This window comes from Belonocnema kinseyi, chromosome 10 (assembly GCF_010883055.1).
Source record: "Belonocnema kinseyi isolate 2016_QV_RU_SX_M_011 chromosome 10, B_treatae_v1, whole genome shotgun sequence".
Classification (NCBI taxonomy): Eukaryota; Metazoa; Arthropoda; class Insecta; order Hymenoptera; family Cynipidae; genus Belonocnema; species Belonocnema kinseyi.
Genome location: NC_046666.1, coordinates 32,705,316 through 32,726,806, shown reverse-complemented (window position 1 = coordinate 32,726,806; position 21,491 = coordinate 32,705,316). Strand labels below are relative to the sequence as shown.

The 21,491-nt window shown below is 22.9% G+C and overlaps 1 protein-coding gene across 1 annotated transcript in view; it reads right to left on the bottom strand.

Annotated features, from left to right (window-relative positions):
- LOC117181066 overlaps positions 1–21,491 on the bottom strand; it is a 93,002-nt gene that overhangs the window by 1,382 nt on the left and 70,129 nt on the right. Inside the window, exon 2 of the mRNA XM_033373634.1 lies at positions 1,001–1,111. Coding sequence (XP_033229525.1) covers positions 1,001–1,111 — 111 coding nt within the window. The remainder of the gene's footprint in view (positions 1–1,000; positions 1,112–21,491) is intronic.

The window sequence follows — 21,491 nt, the reverse complement described above, 5'->3', positions numbered from 1 at the left end:
AAAAGCTTTGTAGGTGACACAAAATTTAATTCTACTTTCAAAGAAAAAATTATTGCTCACATTTTTACGCTTTTTTTGATATGTGCATAATATTCTGGAACAAAAAAATACAAAAAGCTTTCGTAAAAATGTTATTTAGAATTTTTAATAAATGAAGAAAAAAAAATATATTTATTAAAAATTTTAAATTATATTTTTGCGGAAGCTTTTCATATCTTTTCGAATTCTATCTACATTAAAAAAAACGTCAAAATGTGAGTCATTATGTTTTCTTTCATTGTAGAATTAAACTTTGTATTGCCTTCCTTATTTTTGAAAACGTGCGCTTGGTATTTTTATTTTTCGGCACTTTTATTATTGGCGAATTTTATTTTTCGGCAATTTTCCAATTCGGTATTTTTATTTTTCGGTAATTTTATTATTCGTGTATTTTATTATTCGGAAATTTTCCAAATCGGTATTTTTATTTTTCGGCAATTTTATTATTCGCGAATTTGATTATTCGGGAATTTTACTGTGTCGGGAATTTCATTTTTCGGGAGTTTTCAGTCGTCCCTTAATTTTCTTATAAAAATTATTATTCTCTACCAAATAGTTTCATTTTTATCCAAAAATATCAATTTTGTACTAAAACAGATGAATTTGTAATAAAAAAACAATTTTTTTCAACTGGAACTTTTATCCAGAAAATATTTCAGTTCATTTTTCAACACCAAAATATAAATTTTAAACAAAAAGTAAATTTTCGACGAAATAGTTAAGTTTTCAAGAAAATAGTATAATAGATTAATTTCTAACCAAACAGTTGCATTTTTATCAAAAAAAAACATCTAATTTCTGCTAAAGCAGGTAAAATTTAAAATGAAAAAGACAACCTTTCAAAAAAGGAGTGGATTTTCAAACCGAAAAGTTAACGAAAAAATAAATTCTGAGATTCTCATAAATTCTCAGAGAATTTATTTCTCGGCTATACTCTCTTCAAAGAAATAAATATACTTACCCAGAGCATGCTTTTCTTTAGCGAAATGATTTTCCATGGCATCTAGATTCAGGTCTCTACACATTTTATTGTAGCCGTCAGTCAATTTGTACGATGTTATAACGCAGGTCGCTGTTAAGGAATTTAATGATTTTTAAAAGCTATCATACAACCAAAAAATCTATGCATAAATAAATTTTAGTAAAATAATTAAATTTTAAATAAGAACAATGAATTATCGAAATAAATATAATACTTTATATTTCAAATCAACAAAAAAATATTTTTTTAAATTAAAAATAGTTGAATATAAACAAGAAAGATGCATCCTTAAAGAAAAATGTAATAATTGATATTTCTACCAAACATACTTCAATTTTACGTAAGAAACAGTTAAGTTAAACTAGAAGATACACATTTTAAACAAAATTGCAAAATTGCAAATTTGCAAAAAAAATTTTTTTAACTTAGGAGTACTTGAATTTCATGCTTTATTTTTCAAAAAACGCGATTTTCAAAATTCGCCGGGTAATTGAAGAAAGATTTAAAATGAACAGAATAAAAAAAATTTTTAATGAAGGGAGTAAACCACCCCTAGATATATTTAAAGTTGTTCTAACAATATTTAAATTCACAGGAAAATATTTTATAAATATATATGTTGCACTTGAGATAAAAATAAAGTTGACGTGTTTCAGCAGAAAAATAAAAAAAAATAATGGGGGCGGCCACCCCTAAAAGTTTTTATTTTGTGTCTATCATAATATTTATATACTTTCCATGCACAAAAGAAATGGAAAATTAGTTTTATAAGGAAAGAAGTAAAAAAGAGTCTATCCAAAATGAATAAAAAAATTACGCGGGGGTAAGCCACCCCTAAATATTTTTAAATGTGCTGAAAATGGCTAAACTCATAGAAGAAAAATTTTACAAAATATATTTTGCATTTGAGAGAAAAATAAAGTTGTGTTTCGACAAAAATCATTTTTCTTTAATTAACGGGGGTAGCTGTCCCTAAACACTTTTTATTTTGTTTCTATAATAATTTATACTTTTCCATAAACAAGGGGAATTGAGAAGATAGTTTTATAACGAAAGAAGTCGAAGAAAGTATATTCAACATGAATAAAAAAATTTCGTAGGGGTAAACCACCCCTACATATTCATAAATTTGATGAGAATGGCTAAATGCATAGGAAAAAATAAAAAATAAATACAAATTTTGCACTTGAGATAAAAATAAAGTTGGGTTTCCACAACAAAATTTTTTTTTTATTAATGGAGGTTAATTACCATAGAGAGAAAATAAAAAGAGTTTAGGGGAAACTACCCTACATTAATGTAAGAAAAAACTTTTTTATCGAAACCCAACTTTATTTTGGTCCCAAGTGCAAAATATATATATCTTAATTTTTGTCCTAAAAATTTAGCAATTTTTAGCACATTTAAAAATATTTAGGGGTGGCTTACCCCCATGTAATTTTTTTATACATGTTGGATGGACTTTATTTTAATTCCTTTATTATAAAACTAATTCCCCAATTTTTTGAGTGCATGGAAAGTATACATTATAATAGAAACAAAATAAAAAGTTTTAGGGGTGGCCACCCTCATTAATTGAAATTTTTCTTGGGTGAAATGCGTCAAATTTATTTTTGTCACAAGAGCAAAATATATTTTTTTGAATTTTTTTTCTGTAAAATTAAACATTTTTGGCACGACTTTAAATACGTGTAAGGGTGGTTTACCCCATTCATTTTCTTCATTTTTTGAGACAATTACGTCGTTAATTTTTCATCATAAGGGGACTTTTTTAGTAGATTTCATCGAAATCAATTTATTTTTTATACAAAAAACTATACAATTGACACTTGAGACCTTTATCTTTGGGGGGGTGTTTTACCCACTTAAAGTGTTTTTTCGCAGATAAAAAAATACATGTCGCTTAGTTTTTCAAGTACTACAATATATTTCAGTGAGAATGAAATCCGCAAGGGACACCTGGAGTAAGTTCCTTACAAGTACTACGAATAGGCGTGAATAATATTTTTGAATTAAAGAAAAAATTGTTTAAAAAATTTTGAAAATGCTCGGAATTTTTTTTTTTTTATTTAAAATGGCTGTTTAACAAAATATATTAACCGATTTGGACAAAGACGATTAAAAAAAAAGTTGATAAGATCTCCTAAATTTCTCAGAGTAACATTATTTCAAAATATTTCAATGTCAGTTAATCAACAACAAATTTTGTATAAACAAATTATTTGTAGAAAGAATGTTTCTTACGATTTTTCCTAATTTCACGTTTTTTAAAAGTTATATTGCAAGAAATTTGATAAAAAAATATAATGATTAACAAATGTCTTTTTGAGATTACTATTGTTAATATCGTAAATAAATTTAATAAACAAATGCAATTTTCAGCCATTTTTCATCAGAAATTTTTTTTCCGATATAATTTTGTTTACTTAGGAACCCTAGAATCATTTTTAGAAAAATTCATAATTTTCGGATTAATCTTATGATTTATTAAAGCAAATTTTATAGACAAATGCATTATTCTGCCTTTTTTAGCAAAAAAATTTTCTTTTCAATGGTAGTCCTTTCAATCCGAAACTTCATGGCTATTTCAGCAACATGCATAACCACTTGATAAATTTTATGATTTTTTAAACCAAATTTAATAAACAAATGCATAGATAAGGCAGTTGTCGGAAGAAACAAATTTTTTCGATGAAAACTTTTTAAATTGGGAACTTGATGATAATAGGAGAAAAAATGCATAATTTATTTATCAATTATATGATTTTGTTAAAACAGTTTCAATAAACAAATGCTTCATTGGGGCATTTGTCTGAGGAAAAATTCTTTTTTTGTCAGATTTTTTTATTTGGAACTTCATAGTAAATTTAGCAGAATTCATGATTAGTTGATAATTTTATGATTTTTCGAAACGAATTTATTAAACAAATTCATTATTCGGGCATCTGTCGAGGAAAAAATTGTATTTCTGAATTTGTTACGTCAGTATTATAAATTGGGAACATAGTGATAATTTCATTAACACTTAAACTTAGTTGATGAATTCTATGATGTTCTAAATAAATTCAATAGGTATATGTATTTGCTTAAAATTTTTTTTTCAAAGTCATAAAATTGATTCATAAATTATGCATTTTCTTATGACATTATAATGAATTTCCTAATCAAAAAAGTTTTTATCGAAAAAAAAAAGAATTTTTTGTTCGTCGAAAGCCTTATTCCGCATTTGTTTATTAAATTTGTTTGAAAAAATAAAAAAAATTTATCATCTTGTTATGAATGTTTCTGAAATTTTCATGAAGTTCCCAACTAAAAGGACTGCTATTAAAAAAAAATTGTTCCTGAAAAATACCGAATAATGCCTTTGTTTATTAAATTTGTTTAAAAAAATCATAAGGTTCATCCAGAAATTATGAATTTTTCTAAAATGATCATAAAGTTCCTAACTAAAATAAAAATACATCGAAAAAAAATGTCTCGCGAAAAATGCCTGCATAATTTATTTATTTATTAAATTTGTTTATAATATTAACAATAATAAACTCAAAAAGAAAGTTCTTCTTCATTATATTGTTTTTATTCAAATTTCTTGCAATGTTACTTTAAAAAAGTAAAATTATGAAAAATCGTAAAAAACATTCAACAGATATTTTGTTTATAAATGTTGTTGTTTGTCATTTAATATTGGAATAACCTAAATCAATGTTACTCTATGAAAGCTAGACGATTTCAAGAATTTTAATTTTATTGACGAGCATCGGAACGTAAAATAGAGATTGCCATTTTTTTCGTCGTATTTTTTTATTTATAAAAAAAATTGTCGTCCGTAAACACGATAACTCACAAAAAATGGAAGGAGCAAATCGAGCTTCGGCACACTTTTTTTAGTTCCTAAAATAAAGGTCGAGTTTGTTAAACAGCCATTTTGAATAAAAAATCAAAAAGTGTAGGTATTTTTAAAATTTTTGGGACCATTTTTCTTTAATTTCAAAAATTTTATGTACGCCTATTCGTGGTACTCGAAAGCCAAACAATTTATCCTAATGGCCGTTTTCAATAAAAAGAAAATTAGCAATGTTATAGCATTTTCAAAATTGAAAAAAAATCAATCGAAAATCAAAATTATAAGATAAGCAACGCACGGTATGAAAAAATATTAAAAAAAAAACATTGCTTTTTGAAAGTCCTACTGGATTATCATAAAACATTTAAGGATTTTTTTGAAAAATGGAAATTTCAAGTTTTGACTGCACAAAAAATAAATAAAAATAAAAAATTTTATTTTGTTTTGAAAACCCTTTGATCACCAACTGCTTATCGGAATTTACTAATGAAATGTTGTTGGTTTTTTTTTTCATTTAAATAATCCGTTTCCCTAATAAAAAGAAAGTAGGAAACTTGGCTTTCAAAATTCATTTTTGCGGTTGTCGGAAATTAGTGATCCGGATTTTATTAAATAAAAATTTTATTTTAATTAGATAATAATGATTAAATAATTAATATTTAATAATTTAATGTTTAATAATTTTATATTACTTTAATAAGAATTAGAGAACATAGTTTTAGGAAGGCGCTATGTTTCCCCAAGTTTTCAAAATTTTTAAATGAAAAAGTACCAACAAATGTATAGTAATAGATCTTAATTCTTTTTATAAGAAGGTTCTATTTTTTTTAAAATTATATTTGAAATCACATCAAATTTTTTAAAGAAAAAAGTATCCACAAATGTATAGTAATAAATCCTAATTAGCCTGTTTTAATGAAAATTTATTAAGATTGTAAAAGAGCTCTAAAATCCCTCGAAACCAAGTAAATCCAACTTCCTTAGTTTTTATTTAACAGCAAAGTTAATATTTTTTTATAAAAAGGCTCTCAAATTTTTTTTAAGACTTATGTTTATAATCTTAAACGTCATTTTATTATATTGTTGTATGTTGATCCAACAAGTCTTGTTGTCACAGAGAAAATTTTAAAATCTTGTATTTTGAGTTGGGCATCGTCGTCCCGGAAAAATGGGGGAAGATAAAAAATAAAATTGGACTACTCATCCCGAATTTCGGGAAGATGCCACATGTCTTATTTTATTCACTAAATATATATATTTTTAAACTCACTCTTAGCTATTTCGTAGGACATAGGTTCTTCATTTGCTGTTCGTTTTTCTTGCTCTCTGAGACGTTTAAATGATTCTATTTTCAGTTGAATAATAATTCTTTCTAGCTCTCTTAGACGCTCTTGTTGTTTTTGTAATTATTTCTGTTGTCTTTGTTCTTCTTTTTGTTGTATTGGGATATAAGGTGTATAATTATTAATATTTAATTGACTACCACCAGGACTACTAGCACTAGCATAATCGTAAAAAAGGTAGCACAGAAAGACAAACAGTAAAAATTGCATTTCGTTTATTGTTAACAAACTTTTTAATGAATTTAATTTATATCAGCGTAGCTCAAAAAAAGAATATTGCTCTAATTCTCTCGCTTTATATATACCAAATTCATCCCTACTTTTGATCAAAGTTCTTGAATTGAGCCATTATAAAGCACATTTCATAAGCAACGAAAATTTCCTTATCGAAATAAAAAATTCCTCGTCACATTTATGCGAAATGTTTACAAAAAGAGAAAAAACGGAGTTGGTTCAAACAAATCTTCTCAAGTACCCTCGCTATGTATCTTTACTTTTCAAAAATTCTAGAGCATTCCTAAAATTTACGGAAAATATAATTTAACCTAATTTAACTTATTGCTAAAAACAAATCCATTAGCTGTTCATTATTAATATTATAAAGATCATGTATAGATATTATTTTTATTTATTTATTACAATAAATTAATTTATTTTTCGTAAATATAGTTGTATTGTAAATTTTAATAATTTTATATTTTTACATGTTTATAAAGACGGGAATGGTCTTTTTAAGACCATTCCAATAATTTCAAGGAATTCCAAAGAATTTAAAATTGTTAATTAAACTTTGAGCATTTCAAAGAGTTTTTAAGATATTTAGGAAGTTTGAAATTATTTTAAAAATTTATGGAAACTTTTAAAAATTTCAGATGATTTTTAAGATTTTAGAAAATTTTAAGAATTCTGAGGAATTTTTAGGATATTTAAAAAGTTTTACAGGATTTCAAAAAATTGCATAAGTTTAAAAACATTTTTGAGTATTCTTAAAAAAAGCTAAAAAAATTTTAATGGATTTCAATAATTTCAATGAATTCTAAAGCATTAAAAAGATTTAAGGGAATTCTTAGAATTCCAAGAGATTTTTAAGACATTTTAAAATTTTCAAAGGATTTAAAAAAGTTTAATGGAACTGAAAATATTTTGAGAAATCTTTTAAAATTCTAAATATTTTAGGAAACTTTCTAAAATACTAGAAATTGTGAAAAGATTCCAATAATTTGAAGTAATTTCAAATTTTTTTTCAATTTTAGAGCATTTTACAAATTCTAAGGAATTTTTAAGATATTAAAAAGCTATTTAAAAAGTTTCGAAGGATTTCATAATGCGATTGTAAATATTTTAGGGTATTTTTAACAATTCAAAGAAATTTTAATAATTTAAAGGACTTCCAAAGCATTTTAAAGACTTTATGGAGTTCTTAGAATTCCAAGGCATTTTTTAAATATATAAAAAGTTTTAAAAGATTTAAACAAAATTCAGAGGATTCCGAATATTTCAAGAAATTTTGAAAAAGTTCCAATAATTCGAAGTTATTTCAAAAAAAATTTTTTTATATTAAAGAATTTTACAAATTATTAGGAATTTTCAAGATATTAAAAAAGTTTCAAAAGATTTCAAACAAATTCATAAGATTTGAAAAGATTTTAATAATTTGTAGGAATTATAAAGGATTTTAAAAATTTAGGGAATTCATTAAAATTCCGAATAGATTTTGATAATTAGAAGAAATTCTAAAGAATTTTAGAGAATCTTACAAAATTCCAAGAAATTCTGAATAGAGTTTAATAGTTTGAGGGAATTCCAAAGGATTTAAAATATTTTAGGAAGTTTAAAAAATTGCCAATGAATTTTAAAGAGCCTAAAAAGTTTCAAGGAATTTAAAAAATAGTTCAAAGCTTAGCTAATATTTGAGAGTATTTTAAACTATTCAAAGATTTTTTTAGTATATAAATATATTTTTTTTACCTTTTGTTTGGGATGTCTAATTATGCAATTTAAGATCGACCTCACTGCGTATTAATGTAGTCAAAAATAATTTTTCGAATTTTCCTGCATATCCCCTGGAAATTTGTTCGAATTCATAAGAAAAAAAAATTATCTTGTTTTGAAAAAAAAGTTCTATTTTGAATATAATCCCCATAAGACTGTTTTCGAGGGTCGCAAGAACACCCCATTATTGGGGAAATTGCGTTTTTTTTTAAATTTTAGCGCTAATTATGATTTAAAAAAATTATTATTGTTTTCATAAATTATCTCTTATAATTTTTTGTTGTTAAAACTACAAGAAAGTTCAAATAAATTTCGATAATTTGACCAAATTTCAAATGATTTTAACAATTTTATGATATTTTTAAAAAAATTCTATATAATTTTAAATAGATTTGAAAAGTTTAAAGGAATTTCAAAGAAATAGGAATATTTCAGAATATTTTAACAGATTTTTAATACATTTCATTAATTTGAAGGAATTCCAAAGGATTTTCATGACTTAAGCGAATTCTTGAGAATTTCAAGAAATTTTCAAGATATTTAAAAAGTTTCAAAGAGTTTGAAAAAATTTCGTAGGGTAGAAAAATTTTAGGGTATTTTTGAAAATGTCCAGAAAATTTAAATATAGTTCGATATACCTAATTTGAGATTTGAAAATTCTAAGAAATTTTTAATCTATTTGAAAAGTTTCAATGGATTAAAAAAAATTTCAAAGAATTAGAAATATTTTACGGTATTTAGAAAAATTCAAAGAAATTTGGATAAGGTCTTAAAAATTTGAAGAAACCTCTTATTATTTTAAAGGTTAGACAATTTTATAAATTCTGAAGCATTTTCAAAATATTTCACAAGTTTCACAGGATTTCAAAAAAATTCCATGAGAATGAAAATATTTTAGGGTATTTTTTAAAATTTAAAGAAATTTTCAATGGATTTCAATAATTTTAAGGAATTCGAAAGCATTTTGAAGATTTCAGGGAATTTGATAAATCCTAAGGAATTTTCAAGATATTTAAAAAGTTTCTAATGATTTCTAAAAACTTCATAGGATTAAAAATATTTTAGGGTTATCTTAAAAACGCCAAAAAATTTTTAATAGATTCCAATAATTTTAAGGAATTCTAAGGCATTTAAAAGATTTTAGGGAATTCTTAGAATTCCAAGGAACTTTTAAGACATGTTAAAATTCTTAAAGGATTTTAAAAAATGTAATGAAATTTAAAATATTTTTAGAATTCTTGAAAAACTCCAGAAAATTTTGAATAGATTTAAATAATTTGAAGGAATTTCAAAGGATAAAAAGATTTGAGGATATTAAAAAAATTCTGATGAAGGTTTAAGATATTTAAAAAGTTTCAAAGTATTTCATCATAACATTGAAAATATTTTAGGGTATTTTTAGAAATTGAAAAAAATTGCATTAATTTCAATAATTTCAGGGATTTCTAAAGCATTTAAAAAATTTCATGAAGTTCTCAGAATTCCAATGAATGTTCAAGATATATACAAAGTCTTAAAGTATTAAATGAAATTTTAGAGGATTTTAAGTATTTAAAAAAATTTTCTAAAATTCCAAGGAATTTTTAAAACGTTCCAATAGTTTGAAGAAATTTCAAATTTATACAAAGATTTTAGAGAATTTTACAGATTATAAGGAATTTTTAAGATATTGAAAAAGTTTTAAAGGATTTCAAAAAATTGGAACGGATTCAAAATATTTTAGAGTATTTAAAAAAATTCTAAGATTTTTAAAATAGATTTTAATAATCAAAGGAGTTTCAAAATTTAGAAAAAATGTTAAATTTCGACGAATTTTTAAGATATTTAAAAAGTTTCAAAGTATTTCATCATAGGATTGAAAATATTTTAAGGTATTTTTGAAAATTCGAAGTAATTTTAAATAAATAAAAAATTTTCAAGGACTTCTACAGCATTGTAAAGATTTCATGGAATTCTTAGAATTACAAGGAATTTTCAAGATATATAAAAAGTTTTGAAGTATTAAAAAATTTCTTAGAGGATTCCAAATATTTTAGGAAATTTTCTAAAATACCAAGAAATTTTGAATAAGTTCCAATGGTTTGAAGGAATTTCGAATTTTTTAAAGATTTTAGTCAATTTCACAAATTCTATGGATTTTCAAGATATTGAAAAAGTTTTAAAGGATTTAAAAAATTTCAGAGAATTCCAAATATTTAAGGAAATTTTCTAAAATTCCAAGAAATATCGAAAAGGTTCCAATAATTTGAAGAAATTAAAAATGTTTAAAAAGATTTCAGAGAATTTTACAGATTATAAGGAATTTTCGAAATACTAAAAAAGTTTTAAAGGACTTTAAAAAATTTCAGAGGATTCAAAATATTTTAGGAAATTTTCTAAAATTCCATGAAATTTTGAAAAGGTTCCAATAATTTGAAGTCATTTCAAATTTTTTTTTGGATTTTGGAGAATGTTACAAATTATATGGAATTTCAAGATAGTAAAAAAGTTTCAGAGGATTTCAAAAAATTTCATAAGATTCAAAATGTTTTAGAGTATTTACAAAAATTAAAATAAATTTGGAATAGATTTTAATAATTTAAAGGAATTTCAAAAGATTTAAAGATTTGAGGGAATTTTGAAGATATTTACCGAGTTTCAAAGGATTTCATAATAACTTTGAAAATATTTTAGGGCATTTTTAAAAATTCGAAGAAATTTTTATTAAATTTCAATAACTTCAAGGATTTCTAAAGCATTTTAAGGATTTTATGGAGTTCTCAGAATTCCAAGAAATTTTTAAGATATTTAAAAAGTTTTGAAGGATTCAAAAAATTCCAGAGGATTTCAAATATTTTAGGAGATTTTCTAAAATTCCAAGAAATTTTAAAAAGGTTCCCTTAATTCGAAGTAATTTCAAATTTTTCTAAAATTTTAGAGAGTTTTCAAGATATTAAAAAAGTTTTAAAGGATTTCAAAAAATTTCATAAGATTCAAAATATTTAAGGGTATTTACAAAAAATTCAAAGAAATTTTGAATAGATTTGAATAATTTCAAGGAATTCCAAAGGATTTTAAAGATCTTATGAAATTCTTAGAATTTTTAAAAATCTTGAGGAATTTTTAATTTTGGAAATATCTTTGGTTGTTCAACAATATTCTGAGAATTTTTGAATAGATTTCAATAATTCAAAGGAATTAAAAATGATTTTAAAGATTTTGGGGTGTTTACAAAAATTCAAATTGGATTAAAAAAAATCTAATTTAATTTAATTTTTTAATTTGATAGGCTTATATCAATAAATATTATTAAGTGAGATTTATTAATTCGAAATTAATGTGAAATTCTTTTTTTATACAGATTAAATTTTTGATATCTTGATTCATGAAAGTGTAATGGTGTCGAGGCTGATTCAGGTAAATAAGAATCTGATTTCTCAAAGAAGGAAGTACAATTTTTGAACTTTGAGAACTGTTTACCCAATTTCTGTCCAATTTGTCTCTCGTCTGGCATACTGAGAAGAAGACAAACAATTTAACAACTTACTTTCTGTAGTTAGTCAAATAATTTTTATGAAAAAAAATTACAAGTTTTATACTTTAAGGCTTTATTTGTATCTAATGAGAATACTTATTATTATTTTTTTTCTCAACCATTGAATTCTATAAAATAATGTTTAAAGAATATATTTTGGATATTCTCGAAATCAAAATTTTATTTTCTGCACTCCTTTCGAATGTTTTAATCATTGTTTAGTAATAATTTTCACGACCAATCTGAAAACTACGTCTCATCAAAAACGGTATTAAAATAATTTCTGATTTGTATTTTATATATTTTACTGGTAATATTTTGGAATATTTTAAACTTTTTCAAAGATTTTGTAGTATATTTTATAAAATTAAAGAAATTTTCAAAGGTTTTAAAGATCATGGGAAATTTTCAAAAAATTAAAAAAAAAATTGGAGTATATTTTTTAGTCTTTGAAAAAAATAAAAACATTTTTTAAAAATATTTTTAACTATTTATTTTTAAATCCTTTGAAACTTTTCGAATACCTTGAAAATCTTCAGAATTTTCTAAAATTTCTTCAAATATTAAAAATCCTTAGGAATCCCTTCAAAATAATAAAATATACTCAAATTTTCTTAAATATGTCAAAAAAATTATATTTTTGAAAAAAAACTTTTTAAATTTATTAAAAAAGTTTCAAAGGATTTCAAAGATTTCACGGAATTGAAAAAAATTCAAAATAATTTTTAGTATATTCAACAAGTTAAATTTTTTTAAAAACTATATCCGAAAATATTATTTAAAAATTTTGAAAATATTTCAATAATTTGTAGGAATTACAAAGGATTTTAAAGATTTTCAGGAATTCTTCAAAATTCTGAATAGATTTTGGTAATTGGAAGAAATTCCAAAGAATTTTAGGGAATCTTTCAAATTTCCAAGAAATTCTGAATAGAGTTTGATAATTTAAGGGAATTCCAAAGTATATTTTAATGGAGAAATTTTAAAGGATTTCAAAGATCTTAGAGAATTTTTGAAAATTCCAAAAAATTTAATGTATATTTTTAAATTTTGAAGGAATTTCAAAAGATTTGAAAGATTTAGGGGAATTTTTAACAAATTCTAAGGAATTTTCAAGATGTAGAAAAACCTTTAGAGGATTTCAAAATATTTTATAAGTTTGACAATAATTATGGTATTTTCAAAAATTCCAAGAAATTTGAAATACATTTCAATAATTTTTAGGAATTTTAAAGGATTTAAAAGATATTTAAAAAGGTCCCAAGAATTTATTTTATTTTCGAATTTTTAAAAATTTCAACAAATTTTGAAATGATTTCAATCGTTTGAAAAATTCCTCACAGATTTTAAAGATTTTGAAGAATTTTATATAATTCTCAGATATTATAAAATCTGCAGAGACTTTTCAAACAAATTCAATAGTTTAAAAGGATTTCAGAATATTTCAAAATATTGAAAATATTTTAGAGTACTTAAAAATATTTCAAGGGTTTTTTAAGGCACCTTAATAATTTGAAGGAATTTCAAAAGATTTTAGGGAATTTAAAAATTGTAACGTATTTTCAAGATATTCAAAAAATTTCAAATGATTTCAAAAGATTCCAGAGAATAGAAAATGCGCAAGGGTATTTAAAGACAATTTGAGATATTCTAAAGGATTTGAAGGATATTAGGGAAATTTTTTAATTCTGAGGAGTCTTCAATAGATTTAAAAAGCCAAAATTGGGACTTTGGTCACTTCTTAAGTAAAAAATGTTCATTTTTCTAATAATTTATTTACGAATTACTTATCTACAGGATCGAAATTTTAAAATTATAAATATAGTAAGCAGGGTCCTCTATTCTTCGGCTCCTTCGTGTATTCCAGCTTTAGCGTAAGAAAAAAGCTTTAAAATTCAAATAAAATTTTATGAGGTTTTCAATTCATACGCATTCAAGGTGATTCTTATTCAAAATAAATCATTTTTACAAATGTTGCTAAATTATATTAATTTTCTATAAAAAATTAAAAAAACGTACAACTAACAAAATTTTTTCAATCAAAAACGAAACTGTGGAAAAGTAGCGCATGAAGACCCTGAATGTGTATAATTAATCTCAATTCCACTGATCCCTCGGCATTTTAAGATGGTACAAAATTATAACGCTTATTAACTTTGTTTAAACAATTACAAGGTACTTCTTTTGAATTGAGGACGGTCAATGTCATATTTACTCAATATTTCTCCATCCCATGCTAATTTTAAGAAATATCGTAAGATTTTCAAAACGAAGAAAGCTTTCTTTTGTCCTTATTTTGGGCTAAAAAAAATCTAGGAGAAAAAATCGGTAGTTTTTTGGGACAAGCATTTTATGCCATCTGATAGCAACAAGAAAAAAGCAATAGATTCTCCTCTAATCGTTGATCTCTTGATAATAATTTTTGCTGAGCTTTCATAGTTGGCTTTTTTTATACAAATTATTAATAAAACTTTTAAAATCATTTGTGAAATAAAGTAAAATAGTTAGGCATTCAGTTTTAAGAGGAAAATTTAATGTTTTAATTCCTGTTCACTTTTTATTGTGCAGTTCTAAATTTGAGAAAACATCAAATTATTGTACAATGAAAAAAATTGAATGTACTTATTTTGATAACATTCTATATTTTTGGTAGCAAATAATAGAATTTACAACTAGTTAAGATTAATTTTGAGCCAAAAATGAAAGTGTTCAATTTTTAAATAAAATTATACATTTTTAAACAAGAATATAAAGTTATTACCAGAAAAGCAATTTTTTCAACAAAATACATAAATTTCCAACTAAATATTTAAAGTTCTAACTTTAAACATTTTCAGATTAAAAAAGTGAATTTTAAACAAAATAGTTCAATTTGTAACAGAAGAAGTGAATTTTGAACTAAATGAGAAAACATTTTTATCCCAAAATGGAATAGTTAAATTTTTGTTTAAAAATTAAAATTAAAAAAAGTGACTTTTTAAATAGATACTTATATTCAGACAAAGAAATCAATTTTTAACTAAAGTCATAAATATTAACCAAAAAATTACTTTTTAACAACTTTGAACCAAAAAAATTTATTTTTAACAAAAAATTAAATAGTGGATAATAAAAAGAAAGATTGTAATATCGAATAAAACAGCTAAATTTTAACAAAAAATATCAATTTCAATGTTCAAAGATTAATTTTCAACAAGGAATTTGAAAAAAAGAGTTAAATTTTCAGCGAAAGAAATGAATTTGCAACTAAAAAAATAAATTTGCAACAAAAAATAGTACAGTTAAATTTTGAAGTAAAAAAGAAAACATTTTGATTTCAAAATGGAATAGTTAAATTTTCGCTTCAAAAAAAATTTTTAATAAAAAAGCGAAGTTTTAAATAGAATACTTAAATATTCAGACAAAGAAATCAATTTTTTACTAAAGTCATAAATATTCAACAAAAAAATTAATTTTTAACATCATTGAACAAAAACAAAAAAAAAAGAATTTTCAACGAAAAATTAAATATCGAATATTTAAAAAAAGGTTTTAATATTAAATAAAACAGATAGATTAAAAAAAAGACAAATTTTGAATTATATATTCGATTTCGAAGTTCAAAAATTAGTTTTGTACAAAGTATTTTTTTAAAATAAAATACATCAATTTTCATCGAAAGAAATGAATTTGCAACTAAAAACATAAATTTGTGACAAAAAATGAAACAGTTTAATTTTCAATCAACATTATGAGTTTTAAAACAAGAATATCAAGTTCCTTCCTGAAACACAATTTTTAACAGGATACATAAATTTCTAACTAAATGCTTGCAGTTCGAAATAAAAAGGACGAATTTTCTACTTTCAAATTAATGATTTTTTTAAATTTCTTGGAATTTTTGAAAATATTTTTAAATATTTTCAATCCTTTGCAATATTTTGATGGGTTTTAAACTTTTTAAATATGTTGAAAGTTATTTAGAATTATTTTTTAAAATTGTAGTATTTAAAATCTGTGATAAATCTGTCAAATTATTGAAATATATTCAAAATTTCTTGGAATTTTAAGAAATACCTTAAAATATTTTTAATCCTATGAAATATTTATTATTCCTAAAATGAAATAGCTTGGAAATTTTTTAAATTTCCCAAATTCCTTTAAATTATTTGAAATCTTTTAAAAACCTTTGAAAATTTTTTAATATCTTGAAAATTCATTGAAATTTTTTAAAATTCCAATGAATTTTCTAGATATTAACTTTTTTTAAATATTCAATATTTAATTTTTGGTTGAAAAATTTTGTTTTTTGTTTTTGTTCAAAGTTGTTGAAATTAAATTTTTTGGTTGAATATTTATTACTTTAGCTAAAAATTGGTTTCTATGTCAAAAAATTTTAGTTTTGTATTTAAAAATTCGCTTTTTCAGAACATTATCTGAAATATTAAAAATCCTTTGGAATCCCTTTAAATCATAGAAATCTTTTCAAAATTTCTTGGAATTTTTTTTAATTTTCTTAAATCTTTTAAGATATTTGAAATCTTTCAAAAACCTTTAAATTTTTTTAAAAAGATTTCAAATAATTTAAATGATTTAAGGAAATTAAAAAAAATTTCAGGAAATTTTGATAACATTTCTATGATTTAAAGGGATTCCAAAGGCTTTCTAAGATTTCAGATAATGTTCTAAAATTTTAAACAATTTTCAAGATATTCAAAAAGTTTCAGCAGATTTTAAAAACTATCATAGAATTGAAATTATTATTTTAAAAAATTTCAAGAAATTTTTAATATATTTCAATAATTTGACAGATTTATCACAGATTTTAAATATTAAATTTTTAAAAAATAATTCTAAACAATTTGCAACATATTTAAAAGGTTTTAAACAAACCAAAATATTGCTAAGGGTTGAAAATATTTTAAAATATTTTTAAAAATTCCAAGAAATGAAAAGAAATCATTTGAAAGTAGAAAATTTGACTTTTTTAGTTCGAATTGCAAACATTTAGTTAGAAATTTATGCATTCTGTTAAAAAATTGGGTTTCAGGAAGGAACTTGATATTCTTGTTTTAAAACTCATAATGTTCATTGAAAATTAAACTGTTTCATTTTTTGTTACAAATTAATTTTTTTAGTTGCAAATTCATTTATTTCGATGAAAATTGATCTATTTTATTAAAGAAAATAATTTGCAGATCATTAATTTCTGAACTTCGAAATCAAATATATAATTCAAAATGTTGTCTTTTTTTTAATCTATCTGTTTTATTTAATATTAAAACCTTTTTTAAATATTCAATATTTAATTTTTCGTATAAAATTATTTTTTTTTGTTTTTGTTCAAAGTTGTTAAAAATTAATTTTTTAGGTGAATATTTATTACTTTAGGTAAAAATTGGTTTCTATGTCTAAAAATGTTAGTTTTATATTTAGAAATTCGCTTTTTTATTAAAAATTATTTTTGAACCGAAAATTTAACTATTTCATTTTGAAATCAAAATGTTTTCTTTTGTTATTTCAAAATTTAACTGTACTATTTTTGGTTAAAAAATTATTTTCGTAGTTGAAAATCTAACAATTTTGTTGAAAATTCTTTTTCTTGTAGTATGAAATTAGCCTTTTTTGTTAGAACTTCAAATATTTAGTTGAAAATTTATTAATGTGTTTAAAAAATTGCGTTTCTGGTAGAAACTTAACATTCTTGTTATAAAACTCATAATGTTGGTTGAAAATTAAAATATTTCATTTTTTGTTCCAAATTAATTTTTTTAGTTGCAAATTCATTTTTTTTGCTCAAAATTTAGCTATTTTTCAAATTCTTTGTTGAAAATTAATGTTTCAACATTAAGATTGATATCTTTTGTTAAAATTTTGCTGTTTTATTCGATATTAGAATCTTTTTTTTTTGAATATCCACTATTTAATTTTTCTTTTAAAATACATTTTTTGGTTTAAAGTTGTTAAGAAGTAATTTTTTGGTTGAATATTTATGACTTTAGTTGAAAATTGATTTCTTCGTCTGAATATTTAAGTATTCTATTTAAAAAGTCACTTTTATTGAAAATTAATTTTTTTGAGCAAAAATTTAACTATTCCATTTTGGGATCAAAATGTTTTCTCATTTAGTTCAAATTTTACTTCTTCTGTTACAAATTAAACTATTTTGTCGAAAATTCACTTTTTTTATCTGAAAATGTTTCTCTGGTAGAAAATTTGTTTTTTAAATTAGAATTTTAAATATTTAGTTGGAAACTTATATATTTTGTTTAAAAATTGCTTTTCTGGTAATAACTTAATATTCTTGTTTAAACATGTATAATTTTATTTAAAAATTGAACCGTTTCATTTTTGGCTCAAAATTAACCTTTACTACTTGTAAATTCTATTATTTGCTACTAAAAATATAGAATGTTATCAAAATAAGTACATTGAAATTTTTTCAGTATACCATAATGTTGTTTTCTCAAATCTAGAACTGTGCAAGAAAAAGTGAACAAGAATTAAAACATTAAATTTTTTCTCTTAAAACTGAATGCCTTACTATTTTACTTTATTTCACAAATGATTTAAAAAGTTTTATTAATAATTTGTATAAAAAAAGCCAACTATGAAAGCTCAGCAAAAATTATTATCAAGAGATCAACGATTAGAGGAGAATCTATTGCTTTTTTCTTGTTGCTCTCAGATGGCATAAAATGTTTGTCCCAAAAAACTACCGATTTTTTCTCCTAGATTTTTTTTAGCACTAAATAAGGACAAAAGAAAGCTTTCTTCGTTTTGAAAATCTTACGATATTTCTTAGAGTTAGTATGGGATGGAGAGATATTGAGTAAATATGACATTGACCGTCCTCAATTCAAAAAAAGTACCTTGTAATTGTTTAAACAAAGTTAATAAGCGTTATAATTTTGTACCATCTTAAAATGCCGAGGAATCAGTGGAATTGAGATTAATTACACACATTCAGGGTCTTCATGCGCTACTTTCCCATAGTTTCGTTTTTGATTGAATAAATTTTGTTGGTTGTACGTTTTTTAAATGTTTCATAGAAAAATAATATAATTTAGCAAAATTTGTAAAAATTATTTACTTTGAATAAGAATCACCTTAAATCCGTATGAATTGAAAACCTCATAAAATTTTATTTGAATTTTAAAGCTTTTTTCTTACCCTAAAGCTGGAATACACGAAGGAGCCGAAGAATAGAGGACCCTCCTTACTATATTTATAATTTTTAAATTTTGAATCTGCAGATAAATAATTCGTTAATAAATTACTAGAAAAATAAACATTTTTCACTCAAGAAATTACCAAACTCCTAATTTTGGCTTTTTAAATCTGTTGAAGACTCCTCAGAATTTAAAAAGTTCCCTAATATGCTTCAAATTGTTTAGAATTTCTTAAAAATTACTAGTCTATTTAAAAATCCTTAAAATTTTTTTGAATAGCCATAAATGTTTTGACCGCCTTAAAATTGTTTAAAATTACCTAATACTTATTTAATGATTTGAAACTTTCTTGGAATTAACAAAAAAAAAAAAAAAATAAAATATTAAAATTTTTCGAAATTTCTTCAAGTTAATAAAATCTATTTAAAATTTCTTGGATTAAAAATTTTTTTTTTAAATCTTTCAAATCATTTGAAATTCCTTCAATTTATTGTAGTTTATTCAGAAATCCTTGAAATATTTTTATAAGTACGCTAAAAAATATTTCCTATTCTTTGAAATCTTCTAAAATACCTTTAAACTTTACAAATCATTAGAAAATACCTTGGCAATGAAAAAAAATTCCTAAAAATCTTAGAAATCCTTCGAAATTTTTTCGAATTATTGAAATTTATTCGAAAATCTTTGAAATGTTTTTGAATATCCTTACACGTTTCCCATTATTTTAATTTCTTGGAATTTTTGAAAACTTTTTAAAATATTTTCAATCCTTTACAATATTTTGATTGGTTTAAAACTTTTTAAATATCTTGAAAATGATTTAGAATTATTTAAAAAAATTTAATATTCAAAATGTGTGATAATTCTTTCAAATTATTTAAATATATTTAAAATTTCTTGCAATTTTAAGAAATACCTTAAAATATTTTTAATCATATGAAATGTTCATTATTCCTAAAATGAAATAGCTTGCTTTGGAATTTTTTAAATATATTTAAAATCTTGTAAAATTCTTTCAAATTTTCTAAATGTATTAAAAATTTCTTGAAATTTTTAGAAATAATAATTTCAATTCTATGATAGTTTTTAAAATCTACTGAAACTATTCGAATATCTTGAAAATTGTTTAAAATTTCAGAAATTTATCTCAAATCTTAAAAATCCTTTGGAATCCCTTGAAATCATAGAAATCTTCTCAAAATTTCTTGGATTTTTTTTTTAATTACCTTAAATCTTTTAAATTATTTGAAATCTTGTAAAAACCTTTTAAAATTTTTTAATATCTTAAAAATTCATTGGAATTTTTTTTAATTCTCTGAAATCTTTCAGTTCCTTTGGAGTTCCTTTAAATTATTGAAAATAATTCCGCATTTCTTGAACATTTTCAAAATACGCTTTAATAATTTTAAACCTGTGCATTTTTTTAACATCCTTTGAAAGATTTTGAATATTCATAAAATTCCTTGGAGTTTTTCAAAATTCCTTTAAATATTTCGAATCTTTTGAAATTCCTTCAAATTATTCGAAGTTATTCAAAATTCTTAATTTTAGAACCTTGGAACTTTTTAAAGCTCTTTGAAATTCCTTGCAATTTTTAAAAATATCTTAAAATCTTTAAAATCATTTGAAAATTTCTCAAATTATTTAACTCTATTTAAATATTCTTGGGATTTGGAAAAATTTTCTAAAATTCTTCAAAATTCTCTAAAATACTTTGGAATTCTCTTCAAATTATTAAAATCTCTTCGGAATTTCTTGGAATTCTGTCACATTCCCCGCAATCCCTACAGTATTTAAAATCCTTTGGAATTTATTCATATCATTTGAATCTATCCTTAATTAATTTCAAACCTATGCAAATTTTTGACATCCTTTGAAACTTTTTGAATATCTAAAATATTCCTTGGAAGTTTTCAAAAGTTCCTTAAATCTTGAAAATTTAATATTCCTTTAAAATATTAAAATGTACTCTAAGCTTATTGGAATTTTTCAAAATTCCCTAATATCTTTAAAATCCTAAAAATTTCTTTGATTTATTGAAATCTACTACAAAATCTTTGGTATAGTTTACAATATTCTAACATATTATCCGTACTCATTCATTTAAAAAAAATCATTTATAACTTTTTACAGCTCTTTGAAATTAATTTGAATTTTTTAAAATTTTGTAAAATCTTTGAAGTTTTTTGCAATTCCCTCAAATTATTGGACTCTATTTAGATTTTTTGGAAATTTTGTGATATTTTCAAAAATTTCCTAAGATCCTTTTTTTTTATTATTATACCATTAAGCCATTTCCCTTTCGGGGTAGGCGTGACTCACTCGGCAGGGGAAAGGAGTAGTGTGTGGATGGGATAGAGATTTTTCAGATTGATCCAGAATTCTCGTGCTATTTATGTAAATAACACGTTCGTTCCGCAACACTGCTCCGACCCAGGTTGCTGATCAATCTCTCTAGCGAAGCCGTTATGTAAGGTTCCCCACTTGGGTCCATTAATAGCCAAGGTCTTTGTTTCAGGCGTCGTTTTTTTATTAACTATTTTCCGCCATACTTTCCTGTCCTGGCATACTTCTCTAGCTTCTTTTATGTCCATGCATTTTTTCATGCAGGCTCTCGTGTTTCTGT